This window comes from Acanthochromis polyacanthus, chromosome 1 (assembly GCF_021347895.1).
Source record: "Acanthochromis polyacanthus isolate Apoly-LR-REF ecotype Palm Island chromosome 1, KAUST_Apoly_ChrSc, whole genome shotgun sequence".
NCBI lineage: Eukaryota > Metazoa > Chordata > Actinopteri > Pomacentridae > Acanthochromis > Acanthochromis polyacanthus.
The window spans coordinates 15,015,573-15,037,986 of record NC_067113.1 but is presented as its reverse complement, the minus strand read 5'-3'; the positions used below and the strand labels follow the sequence as shown (position 1 = coordinate 15,037,986).

General features: G+C 41.8%; 2 protein-coding genes across 4 annotated transcripts in view; one reads left to right on the top strand and one right to left on the bottom strand.

The window, feature by feature from the left end:
* Positions 1-1,471: 1,471 nt before the first annotated feature.
* Positions 1,472-22,414, top strand: part of tfb1m (transcription factor B1, mitochondrial) — a 30,508-nt gene continuing 9,565 nt past the window's right edge. The window contains exons 1-6 of one of the 2 annotated variants that reach the window (XM_022204135.2): positions 1,472-1,540; positions 3,762-3,908; positions 4,448-4,599; positions 4,814-4,922; positions 5,015-5,166; positions 5,616-5,735. In XM_022204135.2, coding sequence (XP_022059827.1) covers positions 3,776-3,908; positions 4,448-4,599; positions 4,814-4,922; positions 5,015-5,166; positions 5,616-5,735 — 666 coding nt within the window. In that variant the 5' untranslated portion in view covers positions 1,472-1,540; positions 3,762-3,775. The remainder of the gene's footprint in view (positions 1,541-3,761; positions 3,909-4,447; positions 4,600-4,813; positions 4,923-5,014; positions 5,167-5,615; positions 5,736-22,414) is intronic. The other variant, XM_051946022.1, reaches the window with a different exon arrangement.
* Positions 14,987-21,557, bottom strand: LOC110957903 (claudin-20). 2 transcript variants are annotated; one of them, XM_022204137.2, is made up of 2 exons: positions 19,655-21,557; positions 14,987-19,130 (listed from the first exon to the last, which is right to left on the bottom strand). In XM_022204137.2, exon 2 carries the CDS (start codon positions 18,827-18,829, stop codon positions 18,101-18,103), a length of 729 nt encoding a protein of 242 aa, XP_022059829.1. In that variant the 5' UTR covers positions 18,830-19,130; positions 19,655-21,557; the 3' UTR covers positions 14,987-18,100. The 2 variants fall into 2 exon arrangements, with proteins under 2 accessions (XP_022059829.1, XP_022059828.1); XM_022204136.2 differs by having other exon boundaries at positions 14,987-19,021.

Below are 22,414 nucleotides of genomic sequence, written 5' to 3'. Positions count from 1 at the left end.
AAACACTGAGTCCTGACATTCATGTGGATGTTTGATATGTACCACCCACCTAAACATTTCAGGTTAAGCAAGAAAACCCCCAATCCCACATGGCAACAGTAGTCCTTGATGCCAGCTTCCAGCCTCAGCAGGACAATGCACCCCAACACACCGCAAAAACTGCTTAGGAGTGGCCAGCGGAACGCAACAGAGCTAAGGCTCAGGACAAGCCTGATCTATGTAGGTTACACCCTGCAGCCAACAAGATTCACAGAATTCACTAGTCAGTGGAGTTTTAGCAACATAAAGGAGACCAACACAACATTAGACAGGTGGTCATAATGTTTTGCCTGATCGGTGTACGTCCTGCAGTGGACCACTATCAGCATGCTAGGTGCTTATCAGTATAGATGGGGAGGTTTTAATTTGGCATACTCTAGTACAAAATTGCCCTTCAAGGGACAAATAATAAAGATGAGTTAGCAATGTCAGTGAACTAGAACTAGGAGAAGTACATGAACATACACTAATCAGTCACAACAATATAACCACCGGCCCTATTACTGTTTACTGCAGGTCCCACTGATGGCGCCAAACCACCACTGACCTGTCTGGGAACCTCTAGGGATGTCCTGAGTGTCACACCGGGATGTTGGCAGCATATTCTTTGAGTTTTGGGACTTGCAGGGTGCAGGGTTTGTCTGTCTGTCTTGTTTCTGGCACATCTAAGTCAGACTGGGTTTTTGTCGAGTGTTCTGTCTCTCAAGTCGTTCCTGATCATTTCTGCAGCTGGGCAGGTGGCGTTGTCTTGCTGGGGGAGTGCCGCTTCAATGAGTTTAGCAGTTTGCTTGGTCTGCAAAAATGTTTAGTTGGCTTATATGTTTTAAATTAGCTTTCACATAAAGGTTTTTTCAGCAGTACTTTGCTTTGTGACTAAATCATTAATGCTGTGAACTTCAGTAATCAGCAGTTCCAGTGTTATGGCATTTTGGTGTAGAAGTCTGGATTTGACATTGAATAACTAATGTATTTTGTTAATTTTGTACATAAAATAAGATATAACTTTATTAATCCCATAGGAAATTGTTTTGCCACATATTGCTCAAAATAAAAATAAAAATAAAAAACACTTTCATAAGAAAATAAAATAAAAGTAAAGATATGTGAGATGAAATAACACTAATATAGAAAACCAAGAGGTATTTCAGGCCATTTTTAAAACTTGATTTATGTGTAGCTATTTTTTCAGGTTCTGTTAAGAAAATAAATATTGTAAAATGTGAATAAAGACAGTTATTTCCTCCTTCAGAACTACATCAACCAAATACAATTCTTTGTAGTTGTGCTGCTTGTACAGTAACATCCCTGCAATGTCTCCCTCTGCTGGCTCTAAAGCAGCATCACATCAACAAGAAACGCCTTGTCAAGGGCAAAGCAAAGCCACACCTACTTCAATTTGATTGGTTGAATTTGGATTTCTGGTAATCTCATTGGACATCCAAGCTTCCATACGATGACGAACAGGGAAATACAAGGGAGGAAAAAAGCACCGGTGAGAAACGTGGGTAAACTCTTGTGTATTTTCACTCTTGTGACCTTGTTGAAATCTATTTGTGGTTCATTTTCAGCCTTATCTCGGGTTTTAGAACAAATGTGAAATGTTTCGTGTAAGCTTACAACCTTCCTGTGGGTTGCTTTGCCTGTTTTGGACTAAGAGGCTAACGTTAGCTGCACGTGCTAACCACTGTGTTAGAATGTCACAACTAAGTCAGCTGTTACTGTCAGTTTACAGCTGGTTGTTCTGATTTGCAGACGCTTCACGGCCACCTTGACTGACGAATTAAGGCTACTGTAATCGCCAGTTCATGCTACTTCTGTGCAGCAGCGTGTAAATGAAGCTGCAGTATTGCTAACAGTAAACTAGAATAGTTGATGCAAACAGCTGGACGTTAAAAACAATTAATCATTAGCATGTTCTCAAAACTTGAAGTAAAAATAGCAATTCTGTATTGTGTGTCTTTATGTTATTGTACTTAGTTGTCTATTCAATACCACTGGGTGGAGCACGAGATCACATTGTAAGACATACATCATGAACACAGTCAGCTTTTCAGCACCAAGCTACAGCTTAAGGCTGGACATTGAAAATCAATCCAGTGACCTGATGTAGAAGTAATTGGAATTGATAACAATTTGCCCGCATAGACTGCAATCAATGGATTAAATACTGTCTGTTTCATCTGTGGGAAAATATACATTTTAATTTAACCTAAAGCAAAGTTTGAAATTAAGTTCTCTCTGTCACTTTTCAGAATTACACTTGTAACAGTGCATCCTGAAATAACAGTACTAATACTGTTAATATTAGGGTGTTAGTAAAGGGTGTTATTACTTTGCGGCTGAGGCTGAGTCCTCAAACACGAAGCAGCATGCAAATTGTCTTCTTTTCTGACTTGCAGAAAAAATATAGAAAGAAAAACTTTTGATTGTTATGCATAGAAAAAGTTTATATTTCTACAGTTATCTTACGGTGCACAAAAAGTTTTGGAAGTGTTCAACCGGTAACAACTGCTTGACGACTGAGTTCATCCACATCTTAGTCTGGTGAAACTTGACAATGGCAAAGATCAGATCCTGTGACACCTTTTTTGGCCAGTGACTTTAAAAGTTAACTTTAAATGCAGCTTTATGCAAATGACTTATTGCTGCAGATGAAAAGGAAAGACAAGAATGCACCGTGAATGCAATTTGGCACAAAATGCAGCTGCTCGTCTTTTAACAGGAACTAACTGAAGATCCCACATCAGCCCAGTCCTGTCCTCATTTCACTGCCTTCCAATCAATTTTTGTGTTTATTTTAAAATAGTGGTACTAACTTTTAAGGCTTTGTGTGGCAAAACATGGTATATTACCAACCTCCTTCACCCTTACACCCCAAATAGAGCTCTCAGGTCAGGCCAACAAAAAATGCTTTTTGTCCCTCTAACCAACAAACCCATAGTAACTGCTTTCCAAGCTGCTCTTGCACCAAAACTGTGGAATGCTCTTCCTCTACAGCTGAGATCGGTCAACTCCTGTGAAGCTTTTATTCAGACAGGCCTTTGATTGGCCTACAGCCACTTAGTTTTTTTTTTCATTTTATGTATTGTTTTTGATGCACTGTACTTTAGCTGTTGCTCCCTTGTCTTAACAATTTCTTACCTTATATTTTTTTGTTTTATCCTTGTGTTATTATTATTGTAAAGCACTTTTGTATCTATATTTCGCATTTGTGAAAGGTGCTATATGAATGGATTTTACTTACTTTTACTCATTTACTTACTGTTGTATGCTTGATGCTGGTATGTCAGTTAGGGTTGTAGCCAGACACATTTTGGTATCCACATTTTGTTGTTTCAGACAGCATGGTACAATAGATAATTTGTCACATGATGGTCTGCATTGATGTAAACCTGGCACACAAATTGTCTTTTAGTAAGAGCAGGACAACATTCTACTAGCACCATCGCTAACCTCATTAGCTCTGTGTGTCGCAGATGTGTGACGTGTTACTGACGTGTGATTTCTGCTCTGTGACCTCACTCTGCATCTGTCCTCTGTCATTTCCATTGTAGTGCCTACTTGGCTGTTTCATTACGTCCAATCAGTAGATATGCTGTTTTTTGGACCAGCAATTTATTTACCCATGTTAGAATGAATGAATAGAGTTTGATCAAATATCACATGCTACATTTATGTTTTTGTCAGTTTTTTAATCTTTTGAGTGTGTGTTTGTTGTTCAGTGTTCACCTGAACTATGGCTGGCTCAAGGAAACTGGCAGCTGTCCGCCTGCCTCCGTTGCCGACTGTAGGTGAACTGATAAAGCTGTACAACCTGCGAGCTGAGAAACAATTGTCCCAGAACTTTCTGCTGGACCTGAAGCTTACAGGTTTGTCTTCATCATACCGCGTTCTTCTTTTTGCTCCATCTGAAATTTACCTGCTAGCTCCTGATATTTGCTTTTGAGTCTTCAACCAGGGCACAGTGTTGTGTTTTGTCTGCGCGCTTGATTGCACAGCTCCACGTTGGCCTTGTTTCAAGGCATCGAAACCGACAGGCTTCTTTGTGTGGCTGAAGTTAAGTAGATCTCCAGCTAATGTGAATGGACCACCTCAATTGTTCGCAGCCCTTTGAGAGCTGGAGCCTTAATATAATTTTCAGTGATGCAGTGCAGGTCTGATCTGCTCTGTTGTCCTTGGACAAGGTGACTGTTAGATTAATGCATCTCATCCTCATCACACAGAGGCATACAGCTATTGCAACATCACACACTATTAATCTCAATTTAGACTCTAATGAAGACTTTTCATTGGAGAGTACATTGTAATTTATATGTCGCATGAGTTGGACTGATATGTTGATTACAGAGTGTATATACAACATTTTTATGCTGAATTATTACCGATGCTGTGGTCTTTGTGTTCTCAGATAAAATAGTGCGTCAGGCAGGTAATTTGAAGGGTGCTCATGTGTGTGAGGTGGGTCCTGGTCCGGGCGGCCTCACCCGCTCCATCCTCAGTGCTGGGGCAGCGGATCTGCTTGTTGTGGAGAAAGATACGCGCTTCATCCCTGGGCTTAAGGTAAATCGACCAGCCACATACCTAACTGAGTAGCTAATGTGAAATATTATCAAGGTCATTAGGCCGTTGAGCAGAAGCAGCTCAAACACCTTCAGCTTGCAGGTGCATGAACCCACTTAATCTGGTGTCAGGCGCTGCATCCTCAGTGACTGATGACTGTAGCTTCTGAGAATGCGTTTTAAATTTTTAATGAAATTAAATGCCATCTCCGCAGCTGTTGTCTGAGGCGGCACCAGGCCGGGTGAGGATTGTCCACGGTGACATACTCAATTACAGGATGGATCGAGGATTCCCAGCAAATATCTCAAAGAAGTGGGAAGAAGGTGAGAGGATGAAGGTCCATAAGCTTCCAGCAGTCACAGCGAAGTAAATACATCTGACTAAAATGTGTGTGAATGTGTGTGTGGCTTCGCAGACCCACCAAACCTTCACATCATAGGGAATCTGCCATTTAACGTCGCTACCCCGCTCATCATCAAGTGGCTGAAAAACATAGCCGACAGAACAGGGCCCTTCACCTTTGGACGCACCCAACTCACGCTCACTTTTCAGAAAGAGGTGGCCGAGGTGGGTGAGCACTGTTGCTGTCTTGTCTGTTGGCCCCTTCCCCAAAAAAAGAAAGGAAAAAAAGCTGCTTAAATGAAGTTAAAACTGTTATGTAATGAGCACTGTGTAAAAAAAATATTGTGTAATAAATGTCAATTTTAGTAATATGATTAAATATTAACTTCTTGATACATAATTAATCAGATTTTGCAACTAAAGTAAATAAATCTGGGGTGTTTTTAATTTTACGATTTAGGCCAGAGCAGCATTTGTTGATGTTAGCTTCGTTTTGTTCTGTTTATGACACATAAAATCATTTGCTTGATTGCATCTAAATGCTCATGTGTGTGCTCAACGGTGTACCACATATTTTTGGTTACCACTAAAAGCAACATTTTATGGCCTCAGCGATTAAACTGAGCCTGTTGAGCTTGCACCACTAATTTTTAGTTGCTCTCCTCTCCATCCAGAGATTGACAGCCAGCACAGGCGCCAAACAGAGGAGTCGTCTTTCCATCATGGCTCAGTATCTCTGCACTGTCCACAACTGCTTCACCATCCCTGGACGGGCCTTCATTCCCAAACCAAAGGTAGGACTTACCAATGTTTGACTTACAGTGTTTCAATCCAGGAGTGTGCTGGAGTTTTAAACAAAGCTATTTTGGTACAGGGGTTGAAATGTGTCGAGTGGGTGTTTGGCAAAAACAGAAGCTTTCTATTTTGCTCCTAGTCCAGGTAATCTGACTAGGCTCCAGTTCAAGTTGTGATGAACTGTTTTAGATCTGTCTGTATGTGTTCAGCTCAGTAATACCACTAAGGTTTGTGCTCACAGTCACAGTTCATTGGATAAAGGTATATTCTGAAGGTACATTCTCAATGGTATGCTGCAATAAAATTTTAACTATCTCACATTTATATTTAGTGACATGTTAAGAAAGTTTAATTAAATTTCAGACTAAAGTTTTGTGGCAGATTGCAGATTTTTACTTTGAAGTAACAGTGGGACTTCTTACATCTCTTGCTCTTCGTCTGGTCCCATGCTCCCGTCACATTCCCTCATCACGTCTCCATCACTCATCCCTCCCTCACTCTTCTTGCTTTAAGGCTTCATTAAGACTGTGTTGAATCAGTGTTGTCTCTCTTCTGTCTCTGGACCCTTTCTAGGTTGTAATGATGCCTGGTGGGTATTTGAGATGTGGCACGATCACACTGCGCCTTGTAATGAGGGCCTTGTTCTTTTTTAGGCCCAATTTCTCTGTCTGCGTCTTTCAGCCTATGTGTGTGTATTGGTGGCGAAAGAAAGACGTTCGCTCTTATGTAACATGAGAATGCAACGTTTTTCATCTTTGGTTTGAGGATTTATTGTTGGACTAGGGTGCACAGAAAAAAGCATGCCTGTGAAATTTGAAATATCAGTTAACAGGCTAATAGACAGCTCTACTGAGATGTATCTTGAAGTCTTCTGAAAGACTCAGAAGTTCTCCTACATGTTTGAACAAATGAAAACATGTTTTTCCTTTCTTGAATTAAAGGATAGGTGTTAGGTGGATGTCAGAGCTGGACTGCTGGTCCCATGAAGATGTCGTGGCTCTTTAGGAGATCCACTGTTGGTGAATATTTAATTTCCTGTGTGGAATAAAACGCAGCAGAGTAAATGGGACCAGTGCTGATTGTTCATTCTCTTAGAAGAAATGTCTTCCAATGATTATTTCATCACACTCAGCTGCCTTTCTGTGCATTTGTTTTCTCTAGAGCATCCTATTTTTGTGTGTATGTCAAAGTAGAGCTTAACCGGTTTTAGCATGCTTGTCCATGCTGGAAATGTTGACGTGCTTTTGGTGTATATAAATGTGAACATAAAGTGCTCACCGCCACACATGCGTGCACGCACTGCAGATGAATATGCGCCTCCCACATGCCCACACAGGCCATCTATCCCCACTAAATGTTTTAATGGGCACTTGGTCGAACTGATATCATTAGGAGAGATGATGGCTGTTTGATGAGCAGGCCTCCTGCTGCTGGTGTCCTATAAAGATCAGAGAGCACAGAGTATATTAATGCCATCATAGCGTCTGCGTTGTGCAAGGCCCGTTTTACTGGTATGTCATGCAGTATAATTCATAAAAAGCTCTATGGCTCTGCTTTGTTTACTGGTGCACACCAGAGTAATTACGCAGAATTGCATGAACAATAAAAATGCCCTTCATGATTTATGGGACGGCATCAAAGACTGCTAGGAGGGGGACTGATTGAGGTTGTGACACAGGAATGTAGATTTCTAGCTCAACTAAAGGTTCATCTATAAAAGTAACTTATATATTGTACTAAAACATATAAAAATATCGCAATAACAATTTTGTCATAATATTTATATGCATGAGGTCTAATGGATACTGTCCCGGGTGTTGTTACTGTCGTGCTCTGGTTAAAAAGCAGAGGCAACTTATAAAAATGATGATGGCTAAATATCCCCCTTTGTCGGCAGAAGTTAATTATAATGGGGCTGTAACGCTGCCAAATATCAAAGGTCTTTTCCTCTATATTCCTCTCTTACTCTCTGTTTCTGTCTCTAGGTTGCTGCAATTTGTGTGGCTTTTAAGAGTGTGTGTGTGTGAGAGAGAGACTGTGCTTTCTACCTGTAGCCAGTAAATCAGCTCAGTTGCCTAATTGTAGGTTTTATCTTGTTCCCACTGAAGCGCTGGGATCACTAATTGTGTTAATGAAGAGGGATTTGTTTAAACTGAAGCACAACTGGGCTTTCTTTTCATCTGTCCGTGGAATGTCATTGTCACGTCTGAACCTGAGGCTCTCTGTTTTTGTGTGTAAATGAATTATCCCTATCCTTAATCATGTATTGATCAACTCTTTTCATTCATTTATGAGCATTTTTTTCCCAAAAAGACAGCACTTGGCTGGCCTGTAGTTTCAGATGTTCTCCAACTGCAGCCACCAATGGAAACCTTTGGGCAGTGAATAAAATGCACAGCAGCAGGTGCCTAGGAAACATCTGAAGGTGTTATCAAACAAACAGCAAGTCACCGTGAGCCACTGAAAAAGCAGGAAAATTACTGAACCTTTCCAAATCACTGTGATGAGAAAATAGCATCAGTTCAAAGCTGGGGAGGAAGGGGAAGTGCAGGTTGATTGGCTGGTTGATTTGAACCTGTCGGAGCTGGCCAATGTGAGCTAATGGGATAATGAGAAGGGAAATGTTCAATCCATTTTACATCAGCAGCTGCTGGAGCCCATATTGACGTGATGCGGGCAGATAGGCTCTTATCCTTGCTGTTTAATTTGTCAGTCTTATCCCTCTCGCCCCCGGACTGCTCTGCTCCTCTCTTGTGTCACATTGAGTGACTGAGATTGTCCTTGAGGGTTTCTGAGAGCGGCGATTGGCTGCTTTGATTGTTTTCCCCCAGGCTCATACTGCCCTAGGTCTGTCCTGTTGCAGATCACACCTGCCTCCTTGTCCTTATTAGTCACTCTGCTCCTGTTAATTCTCACATAGACGGACAGACTGAGACGTCTTTAAATTGCTCCTGTCATCTGCAGTCATACAAATATCTGAAAGATCTAAAATGAGAAGAAGCGCTGTTTTTCTGCTATTGATTTAGTCACCATACACATTTCAAATATATATCCTGGTCAGGGGTCAAGGAGCTTTTGAGCGCGCGCTGCCATCAAGCATTTGCATCTTCAGTATGAACGTCCAGATTCAGCTTCGCAGCCTCTTCTCATGGAAAAGCGCTGATTTGGGAAGAGTGAAGAGTGTGTGTTGACTTTCTCATCTATCTTCCCTGCCTCCTGTCTGCTCTGCATTGAGGCAGAATGTGATTAAAATCAACTTCCGTCCATCACAGGCAGGTCTATAAGTCGCGCAACAGATGCTTCATCGCATGCAACCCGCAGTCTCCTCTGAAGAGCTCTTTGAGGGCTCCATTGTGCTAACAACTGTGGTATTCATTTAAAAAAAGGTGAGGAAGAAATTGAGGCACTGAGAAGAGGGGGTAATAGGAGATGAAATACTAGATAGAGATGAGAGAAATAGTGAAAAATGACCTAAAGGAAATGGGAATAAGGGAAAATGGGGTAATAAAAAGGTGGGTAAGGATAGCAAAAAATCATAAAAACTGGATAGAAAAATTAGTGTGGGGCTAAGTCTACAATGAAATGAAAGAATGAACACAGGAAAAGATGGGGCTTCAGTTTTTAATGTATTTGGATGTTTTGTAAGTAGGGCGGCACAGTTAATTAAATCTGAATCATGATTTGGTTTCCCACAGTTAAATGAACATGATTGACTCAATACTAATAGAAAGCTCTGCTCATGTAGATGAAACTACTTGGGTTCAACTTGGGTAAATCTTACATTAGAACGCCTTATTTCACCCGTTCTCAAAATCATTTTTAGTTGCGCACCACATCTAAGTTCCGTATGCTGTAGTAACTCAGTGGAGCCTAGAGGTGCACAGCAACTACCTTAGCCTGCTTGTGAGGCATTTAGGGAACATCATTTAGGGAACATTAGTAAACAGGAAAAGCACTCGGAGAGCGCAGTACTCCACCAAGACTGGTCAGTCGTTGTATGATTTCTGATGGATAAGTCTCGATAAGTCCAAAGCGAAGGATTTGTAGTAGAATCGCAGTCATGTGATCGTCAACAGGGAGCAGACTTGGCATTCACTTGTTGTCATAGTTACAGTGGCGCCATGACGCTATCTCACAATGATACAGAAATTTTTAACAAATCTGTGGATCCAGACTATAAACTGTATCCCTGTCAAAATCTAATCAATCAAAACGGACAGACAAATGTACGCCAACTGTCACATTACTCCGGTGCATTCCTTGGCGGAGTAATTATGGTGTCTGTTGACAAGCAGATGTTTAGTAAGTGACACGTTCAGGTGCAATTTTATTTAGATTTTGCGTGTAGGAGATTCTGGTGAAGAATAATCTTATTTAAAATCTTATTTTAATGTCAAGATTAGAACATTATCACGAATGTAGTGCTCTGTTTGCTTACATTTAAAAGCGCAATAAAAATATATATCGACCCTAAAATCAATGAATAATCGCAATAAATAATCGTGATCTCAATACTGATCAAAATAATTGTGTTTTTTTTTTAAATTTTCTCCATTATCTCGCAACCCTAGCTGTATGTATGGAAACAAAGGCTGCAACAGCAGAGCCTCCTCCACACCAATACAGAGCGCCACAAGACAGATTCATGACAGAGATCGATCTGAAAGGAGAGTGAGGCGTACCTCCAACAGATGGTTGTCTGGGCCGGTCGTCAGCCCGCTCTGAGTAATGGCTGCATCAGCCCTCACCCACCGACTAACTGAGCCTCACAAGAGGAGAGCCCTACAGATGTTCGCCTTGTACGCAGTCGTCTACCAACAGCACAGGCCAGATGAGCAGAGCCTAAATTAAATTTGTTGATGCTGCATTGAACATCGATTATAGCTGGCAGTTGTTTGGGAGACTTACGCAGCAGAAACCCTGCAGATCTAAAGTTGTATTTTTAGCAGGACAATTTTTTATGTCTTTTTGGTTTTCTCTCCAGCTAGAGTTCCAGATGGTGTTTCGTGTATCAAAATAGTTATACTGTGTGAAGGCGGACGAGTGTTGAATGTGACCCACCTCAGTCTATGGTGGCGGCAGGCACGATGATGGATAACTTTTCTGTGACCTGATCTGGCCCAGCTCTCGCCTCAACAGTAAGAGTGAGAATCTACTCCGAGGGGCTGTGCTGCTTTCTCACCTCCGCCACACATTCTACACCAACACAATTTATCTCGGGCCTATTCCTATCCCATAAACGGGGTCAAACGTGGTATCAAGAGTATCGGGGAAAGTTATTTCAATGACTCGTGCCACGGCGGAGAACGCCCGAAGTCTTGGTCTCAATACATCACACAGGCAAGGTAAAGAAAAGCTAAAAATACTCTCCTCCTCCTCTCTTCTTAAGCAAAATGCCGAGGTTGGCAGAGTTGGCTTATGAACATCTCCAGAGATCTATTGCTCCTCCTAACAAGGAACTGTGCCGGGTTCGCTCAGAGTCAGCGCTCAGAGTTTAGCAAATTCAGCTCTGTTTAGTTAGTGAACATGCAGAGGGTGGCAGGCGGGTTATGCAGGTATTTTGAGGAGCAATTCCAAAATTCTGGCAATATTCCAAGAAAAGAAAGTTTGACGAAAAATGGGTAAAGTGGTGTAACAATGTACTTATAACGAATGAGGCTGGTTAAAAAAACAAAAAAAAGCCTCCCAACAATAGAAGGCATCAATCTATAAGCCATTAGGTTGAAGGGTTATTTGAGCGCTCCAATTTAAACTTCACACCGTTTGATTTCACGACTTAATTCCAGGCTTTTTAGAGGGATTGAGGGTGTATGTGGGTGCTTTAATCAGGTTTTTACAGGTCCAAGTAAAACAGTATGTTTAATTAATTGTTGGTTATTAGCTAGTTTAACTGACAGTTTCTGGGGACATCTCTGTCTTAGCTTGTTATTGTGTTTCTGTGCGCTCATTCATCTATCCCAGTCTTCTGTAATACAATACTTGTAATCAAAAGAATTATAGATTGCCGAATGAGTGATGTATCCACACCCTTCTGAGCGTTTAGCCTCCCTCACCTTCAGCTTTACCAGATCCTCCCCGCCACACGTCCCACCTCCTGCTCGAAGCTGAAATATTAAAGGGCCTCCTTTGAACTGTCAGAGTGTATTGTTTTCCTACAAGCGCTCTCTTTTGTCATCTCCGTAGATTTTACTGCCTTTCTCAGCAGTTTACGGCGCAGCCAAGGTCGTTGCTATTATTCCCCAGCTTCACATGGGCGCTGGGACCAGAGGAGAGCAGCTCCAACAAAGGAAGGTCATTCTCTCTCCTCGTTGATGACCGCTTTATATCTCCAGCATGAACCTCTATGAGCATAACAGCCGTCCGAAACAAAGAGCCGCGCATTAAGCATGGTGACATACTGGAGCAATTGGGACACTCGCTGTGTTTTGAGCAATGTGGTGATGGCTAATGGAGTTTTGTTGAGCGATGGTGTGACACTTCCTTAACATGCTCTCATATCTGTCTCCCTCTGTGTGTCTAGCCAGCATGACTGGTGGAGTGCATTAACTCCCTTGTGTGCCGTCATCGCCTCGCTGTCTTCTACATTTCCCCTCTTTTTTTGGTCATCTTTGGAGAGGTTTTTGTTGGGCAGGAAGGTCAGTAAATTAAGTGCAAATTTGATGTGGCAGAGAAGTTCAAAGAAAAGGCTGACGCATGATTAACCCCTGCCTGGAACTGACAAGCGCTCACCTCCCCTCATCTAAAGATTCCAGATCTGTCGTACGGCAACTCAGGGTGCGAGCCTTTGATGGAAAATGTAGGTTAAATACACAGAGGAACAGATCTTATTAGCGTTTCCCCACGAGAGGAATAGTTATTTGATCTGCACTCTTGTTGCATAACCAAGAGGAGTGGGAGAAAGAGAGGGAGCCTTGAATAATCCATGTTTGTTTCAGGAAAGCGTATTCTCACTCACTCCATGTCGACGAGGCTCCAATCAGCTGTAATGAGAGCCCAGATTCCAGCTAATTTAATAAGCGCTCCGTCTGAAGTGTATAGGCTATATGACACAGATATTGAAGCCGGAGAACATACTGTGCAGCATTCTGATTTGAAACGAGCTCTGCTTTAGGCGAAAGACATTTTCATGCAGCAAGTTTTGCACACTTTGATAATTCAGAGCAGGAATTGTGGTTTAAGTTTTTATGCCTTGCTTTAAACATGTTGCCTTTTCCTATTGTGTATTTCAGGAAAATTTGGAAGCGAATAATCTTATTCTGGCACAGCAGAACACAGTATGATAAAAAATATCACCAGGATAAGATGTTTATTTCAACATTTGCTTTGGCTGTTGATATTCTTAGCGTGTCATGTTAATGTGTTTAGTTTAGGTGAGCGCTTAAAAAAATGTAATTATTCCAGCCTGCAGGGGCTTTTACATAAATGTACATTATTTAAATATTGATCACATACATTTAATTAATAAAGAATTGTGACTAATCGTGAAATATACAGTGCAGAACATTTTACTGCTGAAAGACAAATGTCTTTGTTTTAGTATCAATTTATCAGTATTTTATTTACCTGAATAGTCTTTTGATCCGTAGAAAGTTTGCTTTTGTTTCACCCAAACTGAAAAATATTCGATTTATTACCAAGACAAAAAATAAAGAAAAACAACAAGGCAAATAAAAGCAAAAAAATTGCAAGTATTAGCTAGGAAAAGTGGATATTTGGCATATTTGCTTAATAAAACAATTACAGAAATAGGTGGTGCTACTGTTGAATGGTTAATCGATTACTAGTAATTAAGGAACTGTTAAGAGATATCTGGAAAAGATATACATTTTCAGTTTAAATTAAAATGTCTGTGTCAAAATTTAGAAAAAACTCCAACGCAAAACATGGGTGATGCGCATGTGGTCAATTATGTTTTTCATCCATTTAGATAAAAGAGTAATTTCCAACAGTCATACTTCAGAGTTGATGGGTTATTACGAGTGACATGTAAAGTGCTGTAGGCAGTATGTCACTGAGATTACAGAGTGACGACTACAGATGGAAAGGGCATCAGAGACAAAAGTGCATTTTTTAAGCGAATTCATCTGGAATCAGTCAAAAAAAAAAAAAACGATAGTGAAAAACGTTGACTATGGGATCTGATAACCGGCCAGGCTGATAATTAGTCGAGCCCCTTGCTGCCAATCAGCTAATCCATTAATGAGCTAATCATTTCACCTCTACTGGTCAGCGCTCTTTGTTGGAGGACAGATTGTTTAATGGAGCAGCTTCGGCATGAGGGTGGTTAGTTATTCTGGGTTCAAACCTGCTGATCGGGGGGTATTTTTGTGTGGAGTTTGCATGTTCTTCCTGTGGCTGCGTGGCTTTTCTCCAGGTGCTATTGTTTCCTCCCACAGTCCAAAGACGTGTGTGGAGGTTAATTGGTGAGTCTAAATTAGCTGTGTGTGAGCGTGCATGGCAGTCTGTCTCCTTGCGTTAGTCCAGGGTGTGAACTGCTTCTCATCCAGCTGGAAAACACTCATTCCACCACATTCTACAGAATAAAGCAGGTCTAGCCAAGAAGAGTTTATTCTAAATTACCATAGACATCATTGTCATTCCTGCTCTGCAGTTTCTTGACACTTATAAACCAGCATGTTCACAGCTAACAGATCTAGTGTTATTCTGTATATGCTAATCCATTGGTCTAGTATTAAGTAATAAATTGCAGCAGTTTAGTCAGACCACGATGTGAATGTCTGTAAAATGCACCATCTTAATGCAGGTGTTATCTTTTATTATGTTATTTCATGGCCATCATTAATTATTTCTAAATGGTGACTCTTTTTTAAGCCAGGCTTACTACATATCAGCAGCAGCCGGTTTACATGTTGTCAGTAAACTCATTACCACATGTCTGATAAACCAGCCAACTCAGATAACTCCCATTCCCTGACACTCCTGGGGGTCTTGTTATTGTTTCATTATACTATCATCACACTAAGGAATAAGTGGGAGTGCTTGGGAACGGTATTAGACAAATCCCTTTTTTTCAAAATCCATTTACACATAGTAATGTTTTATGGATGTCTGCTTTAGTCGGTCTTATCTGCTGTGTCCGTGGGTGCTGCGTATGAGCAGCCTGCCTGCCTGCCTGCCTGCACTCAGAACAGCCTGTACCATTTGGCAATCTGTAGATCTGGCAAGAAGATGACAGTTATCTCCATCCTTATCAGCCACACATAGAAGCATACCACATAGAGCGGGCACGCTGCTTTCACAAAATAGTTTTATTGGTAAAAAATAGAACTACTTGCACAAGCACATTGAGACAACTGTATCAGAACTTGTGAACTGTTCATCACAAATATGCTCTGGCAAAGTAAGAAGTGCTAAAGCATCCACAAAAATAAGCTGCAGTTATCAAAATGATAAATCAACGTCTTGGTACAGTAATATGCAGAAGAGTAGTTACTCTTTAGACTTTTAGGACCTAGTCACTTTGCACTCTGGCCATTTATAAGCTAATGAAATTGCGTGCTGATGATCAAGCTGCACAGCCACAAAAAAGAGAAATCACTAGCTCCTAATTCCCTGCTGAATCCTCTCAGACAGAAATCGTTCCCCTTTTCTCCAGAGTGACAGTTGTAGTATGTATTTGTACTGGTCCAGAGAGCTTGGAATGCTCAGCCATATGAACCAAACTGCTGTCAAATAAAGTAACACGAGTAAAGGTGCACTGAGTAGTCTTCTTATAAAGAAGATATGGTATGAACATGGTATTGTATCTTATATTGAAACAATCTGAAGGAATCCTGATACCTCAGTAAAAACAAACCCCTAAAAGCCTAGACCCTTGTGTACAGTTGTCACAGACTTACAATAGACCAATTCCAGAAACAAAGACATTTTTTCATTTACAAAATACCACACTCATGCCTTCCTTATGAAACTCTCAGACGCAGTGAAGTCTTGCTGTGCTTTGGGAAATGAGGAATAAAGAGGATTTAAAATAACCCTCGAAAGCTGCACTGGACTGTACACAAGTATCTAGTTGACTTGAGACTTAGTCTGGCAGAACAAATCACAAATCCATAAAACATTTGCTAATGTATAATTCATGTACAAACAACGCAATAAAAAAATAAACACAAAGAACTCCAGATATTATTAAAACCTGTCATCGTGAGACGATTTGGCACATTCTCAAAACACATAACGTGTCAGTATTAGTAGATGACATGGCACATTCTTTACTTTGTTTATTGCATTGGTTATGATGCCTGGGCAGTGAGTTTTTGTCAGGAGGCCAGTGCTGTCGGCTAAACTCTGAGCTGGGCAAGATGGCTCAGTCTGGGTGGGGTGGAAACCTGGGCCTGCAGGGCTGCCAGGGCCACCAGCGGCACCCACAGAGATGTCCGTGGTGTGCCGGCAGCAGCCTGCAGGTGGCGAGCTGGGCTTAGCCATCTGCTCTCCCCCAGGAAGCTGCATGTTTATGAGAGAGAAGGAGAGAATGTGCGGTTCTATAGATCACTGCCAAGGCCTGTCTCAAGCACAAAAACAATACTCCTCCCATATCCTTAAGTCAGAAAAGAAGGGGTAATACACTCTGCAAAACAGCCGTGAAAGCATAGCTACGCTCCTGACACATGAGTAGGAGGGAGTTTTGTTAATGTGCGCCTGGCGTGTGTCGGCAAGACATGCTTTCAACATGCATCAGCGTTCTCCGGTCAGGAACCACATCCATTTGACATGTGACACAAAGAGGACAGGGGGGATTGAGTAAAAAAAGAAGAGAGTGACGGGTAGGTAAAAAAAGGAATGGTGACACAGTCAAGTGGATGCAATTTAAGACACTGAGACCTTCTGCAGGTGCGGACTGGTAGCATATGCGCACTGCTGACGCACTTGGAAAACAAGTCACATATGGAGAATGAGTCAAACCTTTTCTAGCTGCCTGACACACAGCTATCCAGTCGACCATGACTCAAGAAGCTTCTCCTTTTCTACTGTTTTTGCCTCCCCGCCACTGCACCGGTAAACATCTATTCATCCCTATGAGTCTGCTTGCATGGCATAAACATAGAAGAGCATTCTCCAAAACCTCAGACCAGGCGTGCTGCTTCGTGTCATGGGCTAATAAAGGGGATTAGTGAAAGTAGTGTGAGAGAAAAAGATGCCCCCCTCCCCTCAAACAACTTCGCTGACTGACATGCACATACCACGAGACAATAAAGACATCTGAATGCTGAAATCCGTTTCCATGGCAGTGCGGAGGCGGATGACAGGAGAGAAAAGCACATGCAAAAAGCCGGCGTGTCTGAGTGTTTACTGTCTACATGGAGACACACAGCAGCATGTGTAAGTGGGTGGGTGTGCATGTTTGGAATGGATTGTGATGAGTAGCTGCTACTTACTGGAAGGTGTTTTTTTTTGTGTGTTTGTTGGGATGAAAACATGAAAACAGCGTACCAGATAGTCCACTCTACTGAAGCAATGAATCTCTTCCTGCCAATTTCTCTCCATCTCTCTCATATTTCCACCTGCTGAGAGAGACGCAGGCATCTGTTTGTCTGCATTTTCTTTCTTAAATCCAGCCCAGCAGCCCACATCTCCTCCTCCTGACAGTCCTCTTTGAACAGTTACAGCAGGGTAATGTTTCTACAGCTTTTCAGGCACAGGCATTGTGTGGCTATGTCTCAGTCTTCTACCAGGCATTCCGCTGTATTAATACACAGACAGGCTCCACACAGCATGCTTTAGAGGCAAAATATCAACATCATTCTAGTAGCTAACAAAAATATGACCATTTATTTCAATCAATTCCACGTAGCATTCTAGTGGATAAGTATACGAAAAACTACAGTGGCTTGCTATGAAAACATTTTCACCTACTGCTCTTGGGCATTATATTGCCTATTTTGTCAAATGGGAGTGTACCGAACGATTGTAAATAGCAGCTAAATGATTGCTTTTCTCTTTCAATTCAAACCTTTGGTGAGGAAAAAAAATCTACACGGTAGGCTTCCTTATTTGCTTAATCCATTCCCTGGGGAACTCTTTCTGTGATTTACTGATGAAGGATGTCTGCATTTGGTTAGCGGCTTCCTTCAATTCTGCAGCACCTTATCCTGGCTCTCCTTACACATTCACACCGTTTGTTCCAAGGCGCTGCTTAGGGAATACCTCCACTGCTTGTGCTTGCAAAACAGAAAAAAAGGAGAAGAGCAAGATAGAGGAAAAGGGAAAATGAATTCAAAGTTGTTGCCCTCCTCTCTCATTTTCTCCACCTCCATCTGGAGTAGAGCCTAGTGTGTAGGATAAGCTGTGATGGTTCCCCTCAGGCTCGTCTTCCTTTAGCCGTAGCGTACACAGAGCTGTTTTATTACACATAGTCCTGCAGGCTATAGCCAGTCTTATTGTCTAATGGGGAGAGAGAGCAGTACTGGTGCTGGAGCTCCTGCTGCTGCTGAAGCAGCTGTTGCTGCTGCTGCTGGAGCAGCAATTTATCTGGGGGAGGGAGCAGGACCAGGTCCTGGGGTCCATGCCTCTTCCCCGAGCAGGACATACAGAAGATGGACCCTCCTACAAAGAGGAAACCTGCTGAAACAAAGGCAACGTACACTGCACCCCCAGGCTCAAACTTATTGCTCTCGGGCACACTGGAGTCCAGGAAGTTGGTGATGACCTCGTTGGTAAACCAAGAAGCAGGCACCAGACACAGAAAGCCTGCAGCGACAAAGCAGCCACCACTAGCAATCGCAGCATGCCGCTTAGAGCGCCGTCCACCTCCCCAGCGTGTGCACTTTAGTCCCAGGGATGCAAGGCAGAGGCCCATGGCAGCCAGTACGCAGCACAGCACCATGGTGGTGCGAGCAGTCTGCAAGTACGCAGGTAATGAAAGCACTGAATACTTCAGTGTGCAGCTGAACATGCCTGTGCTGTACCATGTGCAGTCCATCCACAATCCCTGCATCTGGGAGATTGCTGTGATGATGTTGGAGCCCACATCTGCACTGACCTTCCAGTTGGGCAGCAGAGTGGCCACCATGGCACCCATAATGCCCAACAGCGCCAACACAAATCCAAATATCTGCATGCCCGTGGATGCCATGCTCCTTTTCAAGTTGATGCTGCTGCTGCCGCCTCAGCCGTTGTCCTCTCCAGGCAGCATTCACCCAGTGCCAGCCAGACTCGTCGACCCCGCTGCCCAGCCGCCTCTCTCCCCTCCCTCGGTGTCGTACCAGCTGCCAGTCAAACCCCCAGTTCCTTGGCTCCTCAGCTCCTCAGCCGCGGCGCCACTGGACTGGAGGAGAGAGACGAAAAGGAGAAATTGTACTGAGTGGGTCTCCTTGCACTCCCCTCTTCTTTTCTCATCTTATTCACCTCACACAAGCACAGACTTTTTTTCCTGGCTGGGAACAAAGGACAGCGTGAGGCATGAGCAGTGAGAGCTGCTCTGGCTGACTACAGGTAAGCAAAACACCAAGGGTTGTTGTGCATGTGTGCATTTCCTACATGCTGCCTTCTCCTTTGCCTTTATGGAGCCCCATAGAGCTGTTATTGGAGAGGCAGAAATGAGTTTGTGGTATTTGCAATGCTCAATAGCAATGTGGACTTAAAGCTGCAGTGCCCTCACCCCACTAATATACTGTATATTCTGCCACTTTGATTTCACTGCTGTTTATCTCATAACCTGAGCCGCTTTTAAACACTTACACATCGTTATTTGAAGGTAAAATATCTGTTACAATTAAATCAGCAGCTAGAATTAAACTTTGTGAACGTACGGATCCTTTTTATCATCATTTGGTAAGTCTTGTAGCCGGCGCATCGTGATCTCTGTCATCTAAACAGCACGCACAGCTCAGTCTAATTGTTTGCGGTTGTTTTGCGATCCGATGAGGGTAAAAAAAGCGATGTTGAAATAATCCCTTACCCCGGCTGGTGCAGAGCTGCCGCTGACGTTGTTCGCAGTGATTCCTGTAAACACACACAGTCACACGGTGAGAGACGGCAGGCTGCTGAGGGGGCGAGGAGGACGACTGAGCCCGGACCGCGGATCCATTCAGCACATCCATTTCCTTAGCAACAGTGTAGAGAGACCACACAGGCTCGGCCGGAGCCTGAGAGAAATAACCGTAGCCTGCCTCCCCCTCTCTGGCTCGACTCTCCCTCTCTCTCTCCTTCTCCTCGCCGGTCTCTCTCTCTCTCTCTCTCTCTCTCTCTCTCTCTCTCTCTCTCTCTCTCTCTCTCTCTGTGTGTGTGTGTGTGTGTGTGTGTGTGTGTGTGTGTGTGTGTGTGTGTGTGTGTGTGTGTGTGTGTGTGTGTGTGTGTGTGTGTGTGTTTATGTGTGTATGTGTGTGTTTCTGCCTCACAACTTCAAAAAAACGGCGAATCCTCACAGTGCAGCTCCCGACGGTTACTGTACCATACTGTTACTGAAACAGACATTTACTGCTTTATCATGACCATCATTTATCTTAACATTTATTTGAATGGCAATATAATACGCATGCAAAATTCACGCTTAAGGTACACATTTAGAAGCCAGACTACAACTTTGTAATTAGAAAACAAAATGTAAAGGTGGAATCTTACCTTGCAAGTAATTTTTGAGCGATACAAATGCATCATAGTAATTTTAAAACAACAAAAATCAGTTTTAATGTTATCGCGAGACTTTAGCTGCAACAAAAATGGTAGCACTTAGCCATAAAAATGATTTTTGATTAAATTTACTCATCCATTTTAAATTAATGAACAAATGTAAGTTTACAACAACAGCATTTATATAAGGAAAATAACATCACTCATTGTTGTCACTCATATTTAAATTCCTGACAGAAAGCTAGTCTAAACAAAAGGATGCTTGGCTTACTCTATCAAAAAAATTCAAGCTACTAAGCTAGTGCAAGCTAATACAGCTTAACATTATTAGCTTAGCACAAAGTCAAGTTAGACATCACAACTTACCATAACTTTATTATCGTTGATATGTAATTTTATGACAGCAAAATAACCTTAAATCACCAATGAAGCTAAACTGACACTAGCAAAAATTCAAGCCAGCAAGCTAATGCTAGCTAATATAGTAGAGCATTATTAGCTTAAGATAAAGTCAGATTGTCAGTAGTTATAGCTTTTCTATAGGTTTATTATCCCCCGCCTCCACGAAGTGGAAAAGGGGAATATAGGTTTGGCCTCCGTCCGTCCGTCTGTGCTTCCGTGCATCCATCACATGTGGCGGGGGATATTGATGACCATGTCGTCTTGTTATCATTGACATTTAAATTGCTGACATAAAAATAATCTTAAATCACCAGGGATGTGTACCATACACTAGCAAGGAATTCAAGCTAGTTAGCTACTGAAAGCTAATGTAGCGTAACACAGCTAGCATAATATCTGCTAGACAGAACTCATAACTTGACTTTAACTTTATTTATACCTTTATCTCCAGCCAGTCAAATGGTTTCAGTGCTATTTAAAGATTGCTAAGGGCGCTATTATCCAAAAAGACTTAAAATGAAAATCGTGTCTAGTGATCAGGAAGGGAATTATGGTACGGGGCTTCTGGTTATGAGGTATGTTGATGTAACATTTTGACAGTATAAAATCCAGTTCTTTGGGGGGGGGGGGGGGGTTAAATTATTTTTTGGTTTGTTTTTTTGGTTTGTTTTAAACAAGAATATAGGTATGAAACTTAATTTTTTACTTTTAACATTGGAATATAATGAAGGCTTACCCATTAGTTTGAACAACAAAGTAGTAAATATTACGTAATAGTTTTATAATGTGCCAAAGTGCATGAGTAGAACTTCTGAGAGAAGTCTGTCATCGACATCAATGATTTTCAAAATTCTAGCCTAGATTTGTGATAAATTATGTACACCATCAGTAACATAACATCTAACTAGAAGTGAAAAATGCATCATGATCTGTCTAGCTGACATAAAAGCAGCTAGAATTTAAAAAAATAAAAAGATCAAAAATGATTTTTGTATGTTTTATCAAATATTTATGCTTGTAGTTAATGTCAGTGCAAGATTTAAAATGGAAAATGAAGTTAATCTTCTACACAATTATCACATTTGTATTGATCAAAATGACTTGTGAGGTAAAATTCCCCCCTGGGGCTTCTTGCCTCTGCAGGGGACATCTTACAAGAGTTGTGGGAGAAGATATCCCTTTTCAATATAAGACATTTTTGTTCTATTATAACAAAGTCGTTACCCCAGTTAACCCTATATTGTTGCATTATCCAGCACAGTATGAAATATAAGCAAAGATTTAGACCTACAGTTCAAAGAACAAAACTGTTGAATTATACTGGTAACTCAAACGTAACGGAAATAATGTGAGTGTATTAAACAAAATTCAACATGAACAGGGTGGATATTCTACAAGCATGGACGAGCTAAATCAATTTCTTTACCTTTAAATTAAATTTTAAAAATGCCAATTCCACAGCACAGCCGTTGTTTCAACTCGCGGCTTGAAGATTTTGTCAGATGATGTTATAAAATCATGATTTTAGCTGCAAAGCTTGGAAGTGACTGGTGGTCTTACTGGGCTGCGTCTTCATCACCATTTTATACTTGAATATTTATACAACAAAAAGTGAATAAGAACAGTTTTATTGGGAATTCAGCTGTTAAAAAAACTGTGAGCACACAGAGAGAGAGAAGCAAAAATG

Excerpts from the sequence above, each read along its gene's own strand:
- LOC110957903 (XM_022204137.2), bottom strand. The coding sequence starts at position 18,829 with ATGGCATCCACGGGCATGCAGATATTTGGATTTGTGTTGGCGCTGTTG.